Here is a 19731-nt window from a genome sequence, read left to right on the forward strand (position 1 = left end):
TGCATATGTGAGAAATTCCATCTATTTTCCTTGTTCTTTGGGAAAGGCTTAATGTCTACCCTCCAGTTCTATGTTGGTCTGGAGAGTTCAGGCTCTTGCCAGATGGACCCCCAAATCAGGGTAAGCTTCTTTGCAGTCATACTTGCCTGCACGTCCCAGAGAACCTCTAGCTCCTGTAGTGTTACATACGTCTTTATGGCCACTTGCTAGCATAGTGCATAGTTAAATTGTCATTGGCCTGTTTGCTTCGCAGAGGGTCAGTCCTCTAGCCCTTACCACATGCCAGGCGAGTGCATCATTCCTCCCTAAGCACCTGTTGCTTTCTCTTTGCAGATCCCTTCTGGCCTGTTTATCCCTAGCATGGCTGTTGGTGCTATAGCCGGTCGACTTTTAGGAGTGGGAATGGAGCAGCTGGCTTATTACCACCACGACTGGGCCATCTTCAATAGCTGGTGTAGTCAGGGAGCGGATTGTATCACCCCTGGCCTTTATGCGATGGTTGGGGCTGCAGCCTGCTTAGGTGAGTAGTGTCTGCATTGACCTTGAAGAAGTTGCCACCCAGGTGATGTAATAAAGAAGCATGATATGAAACACGGTTCACTGCAGATTTTTTTTTAATGACCATTTCCTGTTGGGTTTGCCATTTTTTCAAGTGCTTTAAGGAAGTATTCTTTATCATATAGCTGTTTTCCTCCCTATGGGGAGCAATTTTACTCTCAAATTTCATCATACTAAAGAAATGATCAGAAACTTGGAGAAGGATATCTGCCCAAGAATGTTCATTGCAGGATTATCTATGATAGCAAGAAGTTGGAATCAACTTAAATATGCACAGGAAGCGACTGGTTAAGTGGATTAGGGTCCATATAACCGGGTAATATTATACTGTGTATCTGTTAGGGGCACCTGGGTGGCTCAGTGGGTTAAGCCTCTGCCTTCAGCTCAGGTTATGATCTCAGGGTCCTGGGATCAAGCCCTGCATTGGGCTCTCTGCTCAGCAGGGAGCCTGCTTCCCCATCTCTCTGCCTGCCTCTCTGCCTACTTATGATTTCTCTCTCCGTCAAATAAATAAATAAAATCTTTACTATGTAGCTATTAAATGTGATCCTAATATTTAATATTTTTAATATAATGTTAAATAAATTTGTGTTAATACACAAGATGTTCCTGACATAAAGTCGGGGGCGGCATGCTGGGGAGTTAAACGTGTAACATGAGCTCACTTACATAAAAACATGTATTTTTACATCATGAAAAACTTGCAGAAGTCATTCAGAATTTTTACTCAGCTTATTTTAGGGAGTAAGCTTATGGATAATGACTTTCTTTTATAGACTTTTTTTTTTTTTAAAGATTTCACGTATTTATTTTGAGACAGTGAGAGGGAGAGCACAAGCCGGGCGGGGAGGGGGGGGGCGGGAAGGCAGAGGGAGAAGTAGGCTCCCTGCTGATCAGGGAGCCCAACTGAGGGCTCTATCCCAGGACTCTGGGATCATGACCCAAACGAAAGGCAGACACTTAACCGACTGAGCCATCCAGGCGCCCCATCTTCTATTGACTTTAAAGAAGTGTTTTCTGACTTTTCCACAAGAGCCTGTATATTCCAGAGAACCTCTCCTCTCAGTACTGTTACACAAATTGTGGATATCTTTTGCAGTGACCTTTATAATTAGGGGAGAGAAAGCAATGCACAAATAAGAAACAAAAGGAGACAAATGTAGAAGGCCTCTTGCACATTCGTAGATGTTATTTTGAGAAATGTAACTCGTGTCCATTATAAACTTGCTTTAATGCAGTTGCAGTTAACAGGGGAGACCTCCTTTTTCTGGCAAGTAAGCTGTCCCTGGACGGGGGTCTGTCACAGGCCCTTACCTGGCATGAATGAACTGTTCCTGTTTTCAGTGGCCCATGTCTGTTTTTTTGCAGGTGGGGTGACGCGGATGACCGTTTCTCTCGTTGTCATAATGTTTGAACTAACTGGGGGCTTGGAGTACATTGTGCCTCTGATGGCTGCAGCCATGACAAGCAAGTGGGTGGCAGACGCTCTTGGGCGGGAAGGCATCTATGATGCCCACATTCGTCTCAACGGTTACCCCTTTCTTGAAGCCAAAGAAGAGTTTGCCCATAAGACCCTGGCAATGGATGTGATGAAACCCCGGAGAAATGATCCTTTATTGACTGTCCTTACTCAGGACAGTATGACTGTGGAAGATGTAGAGACTATCATCAGTGAAACCACTTACAGTGGCTTCCCAGTGGTGGTGTCCCGGGAGTCCCAAAGACTTGTGGGTTTTGTTCTCCGAAGGGATCTCATTATTTCAATTGGTAAGGATTTCAGAAAGAGGATCATGAGATCCACGGTGGAAATAAATAAATACATGCACAAAGGGTGGGGAGACAGGGAGGACGGGATGAATTAGGGGCCATCAAGATAGAAGGAGCACCTCCATTTTCAACTTTTTTCCCCCTACTTCTCAAATAGAAAATGCACGGAAGAAACAGGATGGGGTTGTGAGCACGTCCATCATTTATTTCACGGAGCATTCTCCTCCCATGCCGCCCTACACCCCGCCCACCCTGAAGCTCCGGAACATCCTGGATCTCAGCCCCTTCACTGTGACCGACCTCACCCCCATGGAGATTGTCGTGGACATCTTCCGCAAGCTGGGACTGCGGCAGTGCCTGGTTACACACAACGGGTAAGAGCTCCCTGGGGGAGGCACATTGGATTGTGGGAGGAAGGAGACTGTAGAGAGAGAAAGAGAGAAGAACCCAATTCATTTGACCGTCAGTAGCACTTACAGGCCCTCCTGAAGCTCCGCGATGAAGATGGATGTGTTTCTTTTATCGTCATCATGAATGGAAAAGGGGTTTGGGGGAAAAAGTGTGTTTGAGAGATGGGAACTACTGGCTGCACATTATAAATAATGTAGTCCCTCCCCTGCAAAGGAAACGGCTGTGTCCTTTTGAACAGACAACACTGAAGTTATGATGGTATTAGATAGTATATGTATATCTAGTACTTGGTCCTTAGAGTACCTTTATTTTTATTATTTGAAGATGAGAGAAGCAAGTTTCTGTGAGGTTTGAAGATCTGCACAAGGGCCCCCTGCTAATATACAGTAGAGAGGTAGGCTTTAAACACAAGTCTTCTGACTCACAAGACCAAGGCTCGCTCTTTCTGGGACATTTCCTTATTTTTTTTTTAATTAAAAAACTCTTTTTTCAGTTTCCCACCCCCCTCCCTGGGACATTTGTCATGCCGTAAAGGAAGCCCTGCTATTTTTATTGGAAAACAAGGGAGGTGGAGGAGGAGGGTGGATTTTTTTTTTCTAAGCATGCTATGTTAATCCAGCAATTACATTAGAATTTTACTCTCTACGATTTCTAAATGTTGTAACAGATGTCTTGCAGGATTTGAATCAGCAAGGGGACTTTCCCTAACTGATTCATTCAACACTTACTGAATCCCCTATTTCACGCAAGAAGGTATTCCGCTAGATGCCAAGGGGACACAAAAAAGGCCCTTCTCCTCCCTCAAGGAGTGCGCGATGTCCTAGGGAATCTGAGAACACGTGAACCCATATCACACAACAGCAGATGGGACAAGGGCGTAGGCCAGGCCGTTGCTGCCTGGAGGACGCAGGCATTGCCATCCTGCAGGATCAGGGAGGCATTCTGGAAGAGGAGCGCCTGAATTGGGTGGCAAACGAGAAGATTCAGATATGTAGGGAATATTTAAGCCACAAGAGGTAGCAGGATGTGAGACCGGAAGTAGAAATGCTGGCAGCCTGTCTGGGGACCCGTGCGCAGTCCCGTTTGTCAGGCACATGTAACCTAGTCTCGGGAGTGCCTCATGCTGTAAGCCCGAACGGTGTTGAAGACAGAGTTGCAAAGGACTGGGGCGGAAGGGTGTCACCTCAGAGAATGTTAACCCCCGATTTATTTTTGTTTTGTTGTCTTGTTTTGTCTTGCAGGCGGTTGCTCGGAATCATTACCAAAAAGGATGTGTTAAAGCATATAGCACAGATGGCGAACCAAGATCCCGACTCCATTCTCTTCAACTAGAATCACAGGGTTGTGCTGGATATAAAACAGGAAGGACATTGCAGACCATGGATGTATTTTGTTAACTGGGTACCCAAAACACATTTCCCGTATTTGGAGGGTGAAGTTATATTATTAGTGTGTTGTCTCTTTCCTCTAAGTTAACCAGTTGCACTACATAATCTCTGGAATTTAATCTTCTCTTTAGGAGAAAATACAGTTAGGCTTCTGTGATATTGCATTAGGAAGATTTCATGAAAGAGTCAACGAGATTGCTCTGGTTTGATTCTTTTTAATTTTTTTAAAATTTAAAATATAATTGTTAGCCAATATGCAATCACTGAAAACTATGCAAGAAAAATTCCAACCGTCCTGACCTATAGCCTGCAGGAAACTCATGAAAAAGTCACTTTTTTTGGACTCTTAACTGTCGTTGGTGGAAGATGAAGTGTAAGCTAAGGGGCTTTGCTTTTCCAACCACAGAAAGGAAAGCCAGAAGGAAAATAGTAATGGTGTTTTCCAGACTGTGAAAATTCAGTTCAAATGTTATCTTGTTCCTGTTACAATATTTAGCATTATTAGTTTGTGTGTGTGTATATGTATGTTAATTTTAATATCTGATTATAAGACAATGCTGCTTTGGTTAACCTTCTCTAACGAATTTAGAGAGGTTGACTTTTATAGCTTGCTTGTTCCTGGTACTCTTTTGAAGTGCACAAAGATAAGTTATGAAACTTTCTTCTTGTCTGCAAAAAGGGTAATTTTCCAGATGGTATCTGTTAGCCAGTAGACAAGGACTTCGTCATGAATTTGTTAGTAGCAAGGAATGATTTCTTCAGCTTCCTTGGAATGAATGATTAGTAAAGTTCTAAGCAAAATCAATGACTAGGAATTTCACATTTTCTTGTGAGGTCCCGACTCATTCTCTTAGCCAGATGCCGCCTCCACGAGTGATGGTGCTTTAGGCTTCTGGAATATGTAAGAGTAGTAAAGGGAATCACTTCGAGACTGCGTACTGATAAACCAGGGAAGATCCCGAGCTGAATCTGCGTTCTCATGCATTCCTTTGTGAAGACCACCAGTACTAAAATAGCTGGGGGCTCGTGCCTCCTCCCAGTGTTAAGTACACATAACAGGCCAGTGTTGTCCCTGTGAACATGAATTTAGGCTTGGGGTACTTTCAAATCTATTTGAGGCATTGGAATTAGGATAGGCAGCTGCGACTCCCTTGAGGCTCCTTAGAATTCTAAGTAAAACGCAGAGCTATCCTAAGACCCAGGGGTGTGGACAAGGCCTGGTGACACCAAAGGTGCTTGTTTATCCAATTGCAAAGGTGCCTGTCTCAATTTTCTACCACCTTTACTGCAGTAGAAAACATCACACTGTAGGGACACCTGGTGGAATCACAGAGCCACCACGATCACCATCATTCCGACTGACGCCCGGTTTCATTTTCTGTTGTTTTCCCCATGTGCAGCTGCCCCCGCTACCAACCCTGTGTTCCCCTCCATTCTTGGCCCCTCCCACTCCTCAGTCCCGAGTCCTCTCTTTGGGATTGGGCGCCATGCCTGGTTAATCATTCCTCTCTCAAGAAAGAACCCCCAGGGATAGTTAGATCGTAAACTGGGGCTCAGCAACCTGCTGGCACGTGGACCCGAGGTAGCGCATAGCCGTCTGCTTTGCTCTCTAGTGCAGTTGCCGCCACCATGCCTCCCTCCCTCTCTGTGCTGATGCCCAGGGCCCGCAGCAGCGGGACTCAACTGCCAGGGCTGTGAGTTCAGCCTTTCCTGTTCTGCAGGTCCGTCCCCGCACTGTGCGCCATCGTTCCAGCCTAGAACCAGCAGTCACTCAGCACAGCCTCCCCTGTCCTCCACCTCCCCTCCCCCAAGACCTCAGGGTTCCTCATTTTAAAAGTTGCTGAGCCCTGAATCTAGGATTTTTTTTTTTACCCCTAGTTCTCTCCAAAATCTGAGATTCTTCTATTGCCCAGACCTGGGTAGCTAAGGCTTATATTGATTTTTATCTTTAGCTATCAAGGCACTCACCAGAGCTTTGTTTCGTGTCTTCTTCTTTTTTTAAAGTATATCATGCTAACATTTTAGAGAAAGAGAAAAAAACTCTTTGGGTTATCTTCTGTTATAGTCATGACTTAGTCACTTTATGTCTTCTGTCCCTTCCATGCCACTGATTTCCTCATCTGAGATGAGGCCGTGGGCTAAACCGCCCCTGTGTATTGTGCAGAAGTCATTCTTATCTGTATATTTCTGGTTCACTACCTATCTTTCCTTATTAGCTGTCCAGCTGAAGTTTGCAAAACAGGAAGCATTAGTATTTCTGGTATTTGATGACAAAGGTTTGGTCGCGTTTCATAGTGCAGCAGTGCTATGGAGGGCGTCTGAGTTTGCCTTTGTGTTTCTTCTAGGGTCTGTTTTTGATTTCAGACAGATGAGCCAGTGTTAAGGTGCTACTTCAGAGAATTAATTCGAGAAAACAGATAACACTGTGCCAAGGTATACTTTCTAGATGCTAAGCACCGATTGGCCCTCCAGAGAACAATATCCTTTTGATACCTCACTCCTGATAAATCTCATTCATTAACCTCAGCTTCTCAGGAATCCTTGTAACACGTAGGCTAGAAGTAGCTATAGTGTATGGTATTCATTATATGTCCAGTCCTATGGTTTGGCTCAAAGGTTGGCTAGTTGTGGCTAGAGCTCTCTGCTAGACTGTTAGCTCTGCACCTGACACTCAAGGGTTTCTTGTCTTCAGGTAAAGGAAAATGCTTTCTGCCATTGCAAAGTTAGCAGTTGGCCCCAGTTAACCAAGAAACAAAGCCAGTACAGGGAGGCCTCTCTGTAGCCTCAAGTGGCCACATACCTCAATGGCAAAAGACTAGATGATCTGTGATTTAAAAATTAATTTGAGTTGAGACAAGTGTGTTTGGGTGTAAAGAAAAGAAAATTGCCCAACACAAGGGAAGGCTCTACAAAGGAATGCCAGTAAGTGCTCCAGGAGAGAGGATTTTCCGAGGAGAAAGATCTGGGAGACATCCAGTTGTGAAAAGAATGGGGGTTGGTAGGTTTGTGGAAGTCTAGCTGCTATACTTTGTAGAGTCAGATCTTCAGTGTAAAGAATTACAGAGGCCAAAACCATTAATGCATGGTTAGACCACTGGAAGGAGGAAGCAAGGGACTGAAAATGCAAACTAATGGCCACTTTCAAGGTCATTTCTATTCGGATGTTTGTTCAGATGCTCTCCTCTTTTCTGGCCCCAGCTTCCTTCTGGCTTAGGTCAGCTGTGGAATAGAGGTGGTATAATCCACAGAATTGATATCCTCTGGTGGATAATCTGACATTGATGACACTTTGGATTTGCCAGCTGGCAGAGCAGACAACTAATTTGCTGATTGAACAGCAAAGCAGCTCAGTTGTTTTGGCATCAGAGGCTGAATCTGAAGCCCTTACGGGAAGAGCAGAGCACAACAGAAATTTCTGTAGCAAGTCTCCATTTCCGTTGGAACGTGAGCAAGATAAAGTCATGGGGATTTAGTGTGGTCTTAAGGCTGCGAAGTAGTTCTTGCCCATGATCTGTTTTTTTTTAAAGGTGGGGAGGGGCTGAGGGAGAAGGGGAGAGAGAGAGAGAGAATCTTAAGCAGGACCCACACCTAGCTTTGAGCCTGACACAGGGCTCAATCTCATAACCCCTTACAACCCTGAGATCGTGACCTGAGCCGAAATCAAAGAGTCGGACGCTTAACCGACTGAGCCACCCAGGCGCCCCTAAACCATGATGTTAGGAACTCGTTCAGGTGTGGGGGGAGCAAATATAAAAACTTGTCATGCAGCAGAGTCCATCATGCAGAGTAATCAAGCATGTTATACATTTTAAGTATTTGCATTGCCTGTCCCGGTTGGGTCTCTATCTTGGTTTGTATTGTGAGGTGATGAGGAGGATGGTGAACTTGTTTATCCCATGGTATCTTTTTTTTTTTTTAATCACGAGGAGTGCAATTTTTGAAGTTGCGTTTTTAATGATGATAGTGAAGACAATATTGAGAATCTGAAATGACCAGTGTGTTTTATATTGCCAAAGTGCTTGCTGAGGACTGTCCGTCCACATTGCCACCAATAAATTCAGGGAAAGCAGGAGGACATTTTTTTAGGGTAGTACACAGAGTATTGAACTCTTGAAAACCCTGAGAAAAACTATAGCTTTAGAGAGTAAATGGGAAGTAGGACATTCAGTTCTTAAAAAAAAATGTCTGAACTTAAGTGTCCTAAAACCTTGATTTTTTTTTTTTAAGCCACCTCTGGGTTTGCCTGGACTCCCTCTGGAGAGAGAATCGGAAGATGCAGCAGTAGAAAAACCCTAGTAAGTGTGAGTTCTTGCAAGATGGTGGTAGGAAGGCGTCCTACACCCCAAGCCATACAGCCTGGCCTTTATAAACTGTTTGTTCATGTGCCTGGGTAGAGAACAAGTCAAGTAGTCTTTCAGAGACCAGGTTTTGCAAGTAGAGGAGAGGCTCTGAGCCACGTTGCGCTGGAGGCAGTCTGCTTGGATGGGGAGGGCTGACCTGAGACCAGACATCTGCTCAGGAAGGGGGCCAGCGACCACATGCCATTGCCTAAATGAGAAGCTTTAGGTAGACTGTCTTGAATTTTGATAGCAAGACATTTTTAAAAAATCTATATTGTAGCCTCCTGAGAATGTACTTCTTGTGTATTAAAAACAGTGAGGGCTTCTCGGATCAGAGCTCAGGGAGCCGTGTGAACTTGCAGGGAAATTAATGTAGTGGTCCCCGGGCAGCACTTTGCTCTGCCTCAGTTTTGGTCGTTCACTCCGAGGAGAGAAGTTCTTGGAATAGTAGGTCTTAGCAACTTCACGTTACTCCACAAATGTTTGCTGGCCATGGTCTCACTTCTGAACATCTGGATCTGGGCAACGTTTTGAAGTGATGTAGGGAACAGAATTGATTTTTCCACTGTGTAGTCCGATTTTGCCAACTCACCCAAGAAAGAAAGTCTGTGATGTGCAGAGTTTGTGTTTCTTGGATGGGACCCCGCAGGTCCCCCTGCCCAGTCCCACAGTCATAAATTCCTACCTCTCAGTTCCTGCCAAAGGGTCTTCAGCCTCTGTGTGCACTCACTCAATGAATGCCTTGCCTAAAGTTTGGCCTCTTTAAAAGCAGAAATGGCATATGATGGTGTAAAAATAGGAGGGTTTAAAAAAAGCGATCTCTGCCTCTCCTTCTCCCTCCTCTTCCTCCCTCCTCTTTTTTCCTCCTATTACCCCTCTCCCTATCCCCAGATTCATTTTTTTCTCAGTTGTTAACAAGCATGTTGTTTTGAATGTGGACCTTGGGGGAGGGACGGCGTCATTCTGAGGACAGAGAATGGAAGACACTTCTGAGCTGCTGGGCCACACGGGGTTCTGCTTCGCCATCGGGCCCAAAGCCAGGGGTGTTTCTTGAGAGCATTGAGGGTTTTACTGTCTCAAGGCAGACATAGGAAGAATTCATTGCTAAACCTGATTTTCTACTAGTTGGAATCTGTTGGAAGTCAGAGGCAGCCTAGGATTTGGTGAGTGAAGTGCCATCTGGCAACATGGGGACAAGGGGGTGGCCCGAGATGGTCTCCTCAGGTGGGAATGTTCAGTCTGGTCACATTGGGTGCAACCTCAGAACACACGGTCCTTCAGGAGTGCTCATTTTCCCTCCTCTGTTTTACTTTGGCCCCTTTCTCCCTCCCTTCTCGCCCTTTGCCCTGCCTTTTCAGTACTCAGCTTTTAAATAAATATTTACATTTTTATTATATATTTGGTCCTTTGGGACTATGTAATGGTTAAGAATTGATTTCCTTCTAGATTAAAAAACCCGACGTGTTTAGTATTTTTTTCTCTTAAATTGTCTTTTGGAGCTATGCTGCTAACCCGGTACAGGCCAGAAAGGAGTTGGGCCTGCCAGATAGCACCCTGGTCATGTCACCTAAGGATGACATTGATGTTGCCACGGTGACTCTTCTCTTTTGACCAAGGCCAGCCTCCCGCTCTTACCTCGCTAATTCACCCCTGGCTCCGGGAGAATTGCTACCCACTGGGTGAGCCAGTGAGGCCAGGAGGATCAGAAAAGCCGGCTTCCAGCCCACGGGCCCCTCTCTGAATTCTCCGTAATACGTTCATTTGTAAGGCCGGCTCCCTACCACAGTAGCCAAAGAAAACCCGTCTGACTCGACATTTTAGGTCCTCAGCGTCGGTAAAGGTCCCGCTGAAGCTAATGCATAGACAGCAGCAGCAGCCAGGCATGTACAGAAGCTAGCATCAGCCAAAGCTCATACAGCCCGAGTTGCATAGGGAGCTTGGTGCCGAGCTGTTGTGAGCGATTATTTATTCGAGTGCTGCCAAGCCTTATGTCACGCTTTCTTAGCTTTGTTCTAGCTTGTAGAGGGGTTGGTCCCCGTTCATAGGCATACCTTGTACCAAAGCTGTGGCGTACTGCTTGCTTCATTTCGCTTCCTGGTCATGCATAGCAACATAGTCTAAAAAGGAAGACATGGGTTGGGGAGTCAGGAGACCTGGTTTCTATTCCCTATGCTTCTACTAACTAGCCTTGAGATCTTAACCGCTCTGTGCCTCAGTGTTCCCATCGGCAAAATGGGGATAGCGTTAATTGCCCTACCTACCTCACAGGGTTGTTGTGAGGATAAACCGAGACAATGAATGGAAAGTACTTTGACAAGTAAGTGCTATGCAAACTGTAAGAGACGGAAACAATCACGTTAAAGGCAATGGAATGGACACTGGCAGAAGGGTTAAGGGGCTCGTCCAGTCCTTTCTCTGTGTGGCGTAAACCCGGGTCGCCATTGCTTTATACATTTTCACCTAGCACAGATTTGTAATTATGCATGTAATAAAGCACAGCCTTATCCTACCTGGTGTCTGGTGTGTTCTTGAAGCCCCCAAGGTTTCTAACTACTGATTTCTGATCATAGCAGCAAGGCGGCAGGGTGGGGGGGAGGGGAGGATTGAGGGAGGATGGTATAAAAGGGAACTACAAACCCCTACTGGGAGGCTCGCTTCTTAAAAATGACTTATTAGATGCTTAATTATTTTAACAAGTACAGGTTCAGTAATACCTTTTTATCATAAGGAGAGCAACGAGGGGCAGCTTGCTCTTCCAAGACTCCAGATACCTCGTTCCTTCTGCCTCCTTAGCGTTCCCATCTCATAGGTTGGTGATACTTTCTTGACGACATGAGGATTAACTGGGAGCTGGATTTTATTTTTCTCTCTCTTTTTGAGCTCTTAATGGTGTCAGATGATGGGCGTTGACGGGCCTCTTGCCTACAGTCACTCCTTACTAGGAGCGGGGTGGGTGATTGAAATGGGCCTCTGGTGGAAAGGAAGGTTAGTAGCACCTTCTTCATGGTGTTTCGAGATTAAAATATCTCCTGTGAGAAACCTTCTGAGGTGACCAAGGAGGGGGATTCTTGGGGGAGGTGGTCGAATATGCAAACATTTCCTTTTCACACTTTTGTGGAACATGGAAAACAAAGGAAAGTCAGACTTCAAATTCAGTAATCTTTTCCTGCATGTGACTCGTCCCTCCCCTTTCTGTTAGCCAGACCCTGAAGAAGGCAGTTTACTGCATATCCAGCTGTTTGCAGAGTTTCTCCAGTGGGTATCCCTTCGCGTCTACAATGGCGTTGCCTTGCTGCTATCAAGGACTTGAAGACCGTTGGCCTACTTGGTATCATCTTAGGAAGGACACCTCTGTATAACGATAACTCCCTCATAAGCCTGAATTCCACAAAGAAATTTGAGTTTCTGGTGTTATTTCTCATTTTACTGGATTCCTTCCACACTATTACCATCCCTGCCTCTAATCTAAATACCTCTTGAGAAAAAAAGCAATACATCTAGGCGTTACTGCCGATCAACAACTTACTGGGAATTAGAGTGTCATGTCTGATCGCTGTGGGGCTCAGATAAAAGTGGCTTTGATGGAGTATGACGTACAGATGGATCCATCACATAGTAGCGGAGAGGCCCCCAGAAACACCTGGAAATGACCACCAGATGTCAGTGCAATCATTAAAATATTGACGTAACTACACTTTGGTCAAAAGAGAACCTCGTGTCAGAGGGCAGGTGAGGCAAGAAGGGTGAAGTCATCATACACAGCTAGATGGTGGGAGTACAAAATACAGTAGCAAGGTGTCTAGCAGACGTTCTCTTTTTAATGTGTCTAAGAAACGTTATGCTTTTGTTATTATTCAATTAATCACGTGGCAGCCCCTACCTTTAAGGAGCTCCTCGTCCTTTTGTTGGGAAGTTGTAGCTGCTTTTTCAAAGCAGTGTCCTAGGTAAAAGGGAGGGAAGAAGGACCCCAGTTCCTCCCTCACTAAGATGACCTGATACTGGGTGATGAGGACACCCCTGATGATGTGGTGGTGGTGTTCATGATTACCCAGAGACAACCGGTGTAGACTGGAATTACTGCCTATGTCTTAGTTGGGCTGCACTATAACAAATTATCCCAGACCAGGTGCTTAGAAACAACAGGAAGTTATTTCCCACAGTTCTGGAGGCTGGAAGTCCAAGCTGGCATGGTTGGTCCTGCTGAGAGCCCTCTCCCAGGTCACAGACTAGCCACTGTTCATGTGTCCTCCCATGGTAGAAAGAGAGCTAGAGAGTTCTCTCGGGTCCCTTTCATAAGGGCACTCATCCTGGCCATGAGGGCCTCACTCTTCGGACCTCATCACCTCCTAAAGGTCCCACCCCCAAATACCATCACAGTGGGAATCGGGATTTCAACAGATGTTTTGGGGAGGCACACAAACATTCCGTTCCCAACACCAGGCAAAGCAAGAAGCGTAGTTTCTCTCTTCCTCAGGGATCTCCAGCTCTTGGCCTTTGGATTCCATCTAGCTCCAGGTCTCCAAGGCTCCTTCCCTAGGAGCTCAGACTCTGCCTTTCCCTTGAGCTCCCAAGGCCCCCTCTCCTGGCCTCTCTTCCCTCCTTCGTGATAAGCAATCTCATCTTAACTGCTATGGGATGTGAGGTAAAAGAGGTGTTTGAACAACCACAGGTAAAGAAAAGTCTTGTTCTCAAAAATAATAGTAGGACTCTGGGCAGAGAGCAACATTCAGGGGGAGGAAAAAGACATTTTTGGCCTCTGACTCCCCTTAGGCCTCCTTAAACTGTGGAGCTGAAGAGTTCATTATCTATGCATTACCCACTGCTGGTGTCTCTCAGTAGACATTTTAGGATCTTGAGTCAGGAGGCTGCAGATGGGTGAGAAGACAGAAGGGAAGAAACATAGGGTTTGGAGCCAGAGGACCTAGACTGGAGGCTTTTTGCAGGGGAATTGCTGTGTTTCTCATTCAAACAAAACTTGGGATCTCCACAATGGGCCCTGAAGGAAGGGAACCCACTTGAGAATGGGCTTCTGGATCTCACAGCATGGGTTTCGAGTTCCACAGGATTCTCCTTACCATTGAGCCCATTTTTCCAGTTATCTCACTGGCCTGAGGGTGGCGGGGGGAGCTTGGGAGACCACTACTCTCTAAAGATTCCGGCCTGAGTGTGCCTCTATAGCACAGCTGAGAGGGAGGTAGAATTTTTCATCTAAAAACCTGGGGAAAATAAAAGGGAGCCCACGTGGCATGCAACAGAATCATCCAGCTTATCCTGATGATGCATCAGAATCATCTGAAAGAGGTCTTAAAATACAGATCCCTGGAATTTTGGACTGGTATTTGAAAAACCATACAGGAGTGTTACAGGCTTCACTCACCCCCTGCCCCCACACCCTGAAGCCTTATCAGCCTCCTACATGGTGGGCCCCGACTTAGCATCACCTGGGAGAACTCACTGTCCAGGTCCTTCCCTCCTGTGTCCCAAGTAGCAGGTATAGGGCCCAGCACAATGTGGGCCGTCTGACAATACGGTAACTGGTGGGACAGCTGTTTGTGTAAAGCTTGCCTTTTTTAGTTCCTGTTTCCTGCCTGAAGACATGTCTCTTCTCTAGACGTACACCACGTTCCGGGGACACAGCACTTACCCGCCCACAAGCAATTCTTCTAGCTGAGTTTATAAATCACGACCTAATAATCACTCTCTCATACAACCCTTGGGAAGTGATGGAGGGCATGTTTATTTCAGGCTCTGCTACTCATTTGGCTCATGATATGACTTCTCTTAACCTCAGGAACCTCATCTGTAAAGTAGGAATGATGAGAAAAACCACCTCGTTGGATCGTTGAGATGAATTGAAACTGGGTCTAAAAACTGGGCTTTACAAGTTGGCTATACAAACATCGTTTGTTGTTCAATTGTCATGACGGCTAAAAGATAACACACGAGAACAGTCAGTGTTTATTGGGCACCACTAGGCACTAAGGATTCAATGAGAGAAAGAACAGGCCCATTCCCTAGATGGCAATCCAAATCACAGTCCATTTAGAATGCCATAAACCAGAAGTCTATTCAGTGATGAAATACTTTTTTCCAAGCCCAGTATCTATGGGATTGTCAGCCTCTCCTGAATATTAGTAGAATCTTGGCACCTTCTTGCCCACCAAAATATTTCTTGGTTATTTTTGCTTCTGAAACTCTGGAATATCGCATTAAATCAGGACGTCCCAGTTACACTCAAACCAATCTGTCAGCTCTGGTTCTCAAGGAGGATATACCCACTTCATTCCTTCTGGCTCCAAATCCCACTTAGCCACATATGAAGCTGGCAAAGCCACCTGAGAGAACTGTTCCTCCTCCCAGATACTACTCAGCCTGATAAAGCCAACTGTACCTCTTTCCTCCTTGCCCGTCCTCCAGCATGACTCCTCTTTATAGGTCCAGTTACGAAACAAAAACTCCATTGTATATGAATGAATACCAACAGATACGGCTGTGTGTATGTGGAGAGTGGAGGATTGTCTACACTAGCAACAATATACTGGAGCTGCTTTATTACACAAATACCCTTGAACTACACAACAACCCCCCGAGACGGGCAAAATATGAGGAAACAAAGATGAAGACTCTGTTGGGATTTGTTTACTATCTCAGAGGCAGGAAGGGTTGGAACAGAAACTGGAGCTCAAGTCCAGTGACATTTCTACTACTAATCTTGTGGCTAAGTGCTGTTCACCCTTGACCATTTCCAGGCCAGTTTATGGGAAGGAGGTAACAGGAGCCTGTCTGGTTGGGCAGTTGGCCTAGTGTTAAAAATTTACTATGGGTAAGAATCTCTATAGAGATGTGTAGCGGTTATCGGAAACAATTCTAGGAAGGGAATCTCCAAAGTTTCTTTAAAAATGTGGATGTGTAAAGAGTGAGAGGTGGGGATGGATAGGGGTCGGGGGAACAGTGTCTGGGATCCTGTGTTTACTAATTTACCTCTGTCGGTACTATTTAAAGCTTTTACCAAGATCTTGTACCACTTCTATGATTTTTTAAAATGTAAACATCCAGGAAAGAAAACAGTATTTGTATATATAGTTATAAGGATGTGTTCATCTCATCAACTGGAAGCTAAATTTGTTTTTCCTGTGAACTAATGGTAGATAATTAAAACTAAAGCCTCAGGTCCCGTAAGTGGTTGTTATGAGAATTCCCATTCCTAGCAGGGGGGCCATATGACTCATGCAGGCACAGGAGGCTGTTTTCTCTCATAGTCTAACATAGCAGCCAGAATGAGCCTTTTAAACCATAAATCAGATCATGCTGCTTGCCTGATGTGAATGAAACCCTTTGGTGACTTCCCATTACAACCGGAGCAAATCCAAGGCCCTTACCCTGGCCTCTGAGGCCTTCCATACCCTTCACCTGGCCTATCTTGCTAACCTCATGTTATTCGTTGAGTTGTTTGTACCTAAAATTGATATGTTGAAGTCCTAAACCCCAGAACCTCAGAATGTGGCCTTATTTGGAAACGGGGTTGTTGCAGATGTAATTAGCTGAATTAGTATGGGGGGTAACTGGAGTAGGGTGCAGTCTCATCCCATATGACCCATGCCCTTAAAGAAGGAAAACTTTGGAGACAAGCACACATATGGGGAGAGTACCATGGGAAGATGAAGGTAGGGATCAGGGTGATGCTTCTAGAAGGCACCTCAAATATCGCCAGAGGATCACCAGAAGCTAGGAGAGAGGAATGAACAGATTCTTTCTCACAGCCTCGGAAGAAGGCTACCCTGCCAACACCTTGACCTCAGACCTCTGGCCTGCAGAACTGAGACAGTGCATTTCTGCTATGCCCCCTGGTTTGTGGTACTACTTCATTATGGCAGTCCTAGCAAATTAATACACCCCATCTCTTAGCACATATCCTCTACTCTCACTTGCTCCTAGCACACTGTCTTCTTCTATCTTCTTTTTTTCTTTTTCCAACTTGTCACACACCCAGTTTATTCCTGCTTCAGGATCTTTGCACGGGCTGTTTCATTTCTCTAAAAGGTATGTCCCTCAGACTTTCATATAACTAGCTTCTTCTCATTATTCAGTTTAAATGTCCTCTGTTACAGAGGCCTTCCCTGACTTCCCAGTCGTTCTCAGTTGCTTCGTGTTCTTTTTTCTCCTCTGGACTCATCATTATCTGATATTTTCTTCTTTCTTTGTTTGTAGTATATTCCTCCAATTAGAATGTAAGTGCCATAGGGACTTTGTTCACCATTGTATCCCTGGCTTCTACCTAGACATACCTGGCACACATAGGCACGCAAGTATTTGTTCAATGAATGAAAGAATGAACGAGTGGGAAGAGTTCTTTACTGATAGATTCATTCATTAAGCATCTGTTGAAGCTCTGCTACTTGACAGCCACTGTGATAGAACTCGAGGCACAAAGTCAAATAAGATAGGGTCCCTGCTCTTAGACTTTCTGAAAGTCTGTACATTTGGAGTCTGACAGGTCTAAGTTCATGTCCTAGCTCTGTCGCTTACCAGCTGTGTGATCCTGATCAAGATCCTGGTACAGATCCTCTCTGTACCTCAGTAATCTCTCCAGCCAAATGCAGATAATATGAATACCTGACCCAGAAAGTTGTGGTAATGAATTAAATGAGATAAATAATGTTTGTTAAAAAGCTAAGTAATGTCTGATACTCAGTATCTACTTTAAAAATGGCATTCTACCTCTAATTAGAAAACCAAGGTTGGCCTGCTTCCAGCTATTTCCCTCCCTCTGGGGGAAATTAGCAGTTCCCCAGGACAGCAGTAGAAATACTCCAGCATAAAGGGAGTCCCTGGGCAGCCCCAGTGCTTCTCTCAGGGATCTCTGAGGAGACATTCAGGTGGAGGAACCACATATTGGAAGTAAACACCCAACTATTTCTCTTTGTGTCCCATATGTGAGATGACCATTCATTTGTTCGTTTGTTCATTCATTCATTTATTTAGCAACTACTTACTGAACATCGATTCTGTTTCAGGCACTGTGCTGGGTGCTATAGATAGAGTACGAACAACATAGATATGGTTTTTGTCTTCACAGGGCTTAGAGTCCGGTAGAGGTGTTTCTGTTTTGTTTTCCACATACTCTTTCATCAAATATTTATGAGGCCTGGCAGTTTTTCTCTATCTAATGGAGAATGGTGGCCATGGTCACTAGTTGCCGGACCACTACGAGCTGTTCCCCCAGATGAATGAGTGGTCATGGATCTGGGGCAGGGGCAGGCAATGGTGCTTGTCCTTGGGAACCCTCTGAAAATTATCTTTAGATAAAGCACATATTGAGAGTGCTTGCTCTGTTTCATGCACTAGACTCCTTGTGTCCCATCTATTATTTCATTTAATCCCCATGACAACCTTGAGAAACACTGTTATTAACATCTGTTTTAAAGATTTTATTTATTTGATGGAGAGAGAGAGTGTGCATGAGCTGGGGGGGAGGGGCAGAGGGAGAGGGAGAAACAGACCTCCTGCTGAGCAGGGACCACCCCCCCATCAAGACCTGAACCAAAGGCAAATGCTTAATGGACTGAGCCACCCAGGTGCCCCTAAAATCTTTTATGTCAGATGAGGAAAGGGAATCTCATGCTGCTAAGAAGGGGAAGTGACTTGCCATAGGTTACATGGATAGGAAGTGGTAGAGGTGGCATCCAAGTCCAGGTCTATATGACTTCTGAGCCTCTTTCTACGATACCACAATCCTTCAATTTTTCCAAAGGCTATTTCGGCTAAGAAAGCCCTGCATAGGGTTGACTTTCTGGAAGCTAGGAGATCCCTTGTAAGAAATAGTAACTCCATAGACAAAAGTCCCCAAGTTTCCATATCTTCTTGTATTTGTTATCTATTCCTGCGTAACACCATTACCACAAACTTAACAGCTTAAGACAAACACACATTTATTATATCGCAGTTTCTGTGGCTCAGGGGTCTTGACACAGCTCATCTGGGTTCTCTGTAAAGTCTGCAGTCAAGATGTGGATCAGGCTTGGATCTCATCTGAGACTCAACTGGGGAAGGATCCACATCCAAGCTCACATGGTTGTTGGTAGTGTTCAATTCCTTGTGTGCTGCCAGACCGAAGTCCTTGGTTCCTAGCTTGCTGACAACCAGAAGGCCCTCTTGTTTCCTTGCTGTGTTAGGGTTCTCCAGAGAAACAGAAGCAATAGTGTGTGTGTGTGTGTGTGTGTGTGTGTGCACGCGCACACATGTGCGCAGGTGAATGGGTGGTGGGAGTGAGAAGTTTTAAGGAACAGGCTCATGAACTTATGGAGGTGGCAGGTCCAAAATTTGCAGGTGGACTGCCTGCAGACCCAAGGAAGAGCCAACGTTGTAGTTTGAGTCTGACGGCTGTCTGTGGGCAGAATTCCCTCTTGCTTGGAGGAAGTTGGTCTTTGGTTTTAGTTAGGCCTTCAACTGATTAGATGAATCTTCAGTGGATTTGACAGGGGTTTAGCCCAGTAGAAAAAAGACACACCCACAGATCTGTTGGAGATAAGCCCTTCTCTATCTCTGACTGGTTAGATACACGGCCTTAAGCTTCCTAAAGTCCCGGTTGTTTGAGAGGTTCCATGAGGCACATCCTTAAATCTCTTAAAAGGGCCTTTTGTGTGACCAAATACCACTCTGATGTTTCATCTTTCTGAGTATGTAACGAAAGGTTGTATAGTCACTCCCTCAGCTTTTTTTCATGTCATCCTTTCCTAACAGTGTTTGGAAACCATTTCTTAATTTTAGCATCTTCTATCATCTGGAGAGGCTGAGAGTCATCAAGCCCCGGGTCCTTTTTGATTTGACAGTTCTTCCCTCAATTTATCTTCCTCCTTTCACATTCTATTCTAAACAGCAAGAAGAAACCAGGCCCCGCCTTCACCATTTTTGCTTGGAAGTCTTGTTGAGTAAATAAGCAAGTTCATCACCTATGTGTTCTATTTTCCACATGACTTCAGGCAACAATTTCAATACGTTTGTTTTCTGCTACTTTATTTATTTTTTAATTTTTTATAAACATATAATTATTAGCCCCAGGGGTACAGGTCTGTGAATCGCCAGGTTTACACACTTCACAGCACTCACCATAGCACATACCCTCCCCAATGTCCATAACCCCACCACCCTCTCCCTACACCCCTCCCCCGGGGCAACTCTCAGTTTGTTTTGTGAGATTGAGTCTCTTATGGTTTGTCTCCCTCCCAATCCCATCTTGTTTCATTTATTCTTTTCCTTGCTTTCTGTTA

General features: G+C 45.1%; 1 protein-coding gene across 5 annotated transcripts in view; it reads left to right on the forward strand.

Annotated features, from left to right (window-relative positions):
- Positions 1 to 10967, forward strand: part of CLCN5 (chloride voltage-gated channel 5) — a 154612-nt gene extending 143645 nt beyond the window's left edge. For all 5 annotated transcript variants that reach the window (XM_045995031.1, XM_045995030.1, XM_045995033.1 and 2 more), the window contains 4 exons: positions 334 to 520; positions 1927 to 2325; positions 2483 to 2699; positions 3978 to 10967. In XM_045995031.1, the coding sequence (XP_045850987.1) occupies positions 334 to 520; positions 1927 to 2325; positions 2483 to 2699; positions 3978 to 4068 (894 nt within the window). In that variant the 3' untranslated portion in view covers positions 4069 to 10967. The remainder of the gene's footprint in view (positions 1 to 333; positions 521 to 1926; positions 2326 to 2482; positions 2700 to 3977) is intronic.
- Positions 10968 to 19731: the final 8764 nt, after the last annotated feature.

This window comes from Meles meles, chromosome X, assembly GCF_922984935.1.
Source record: "Meles meles chromosome X, mMelMel3.1 paternal haplotype, whole genome shotgun sequence".
Classification (NCBI taxonomy): domain Eukaryota; kingdom Metazoa; phylum Chordata; class Mammalia; order Carnivora; family Mustelidae; genus Meles; species Meles meles.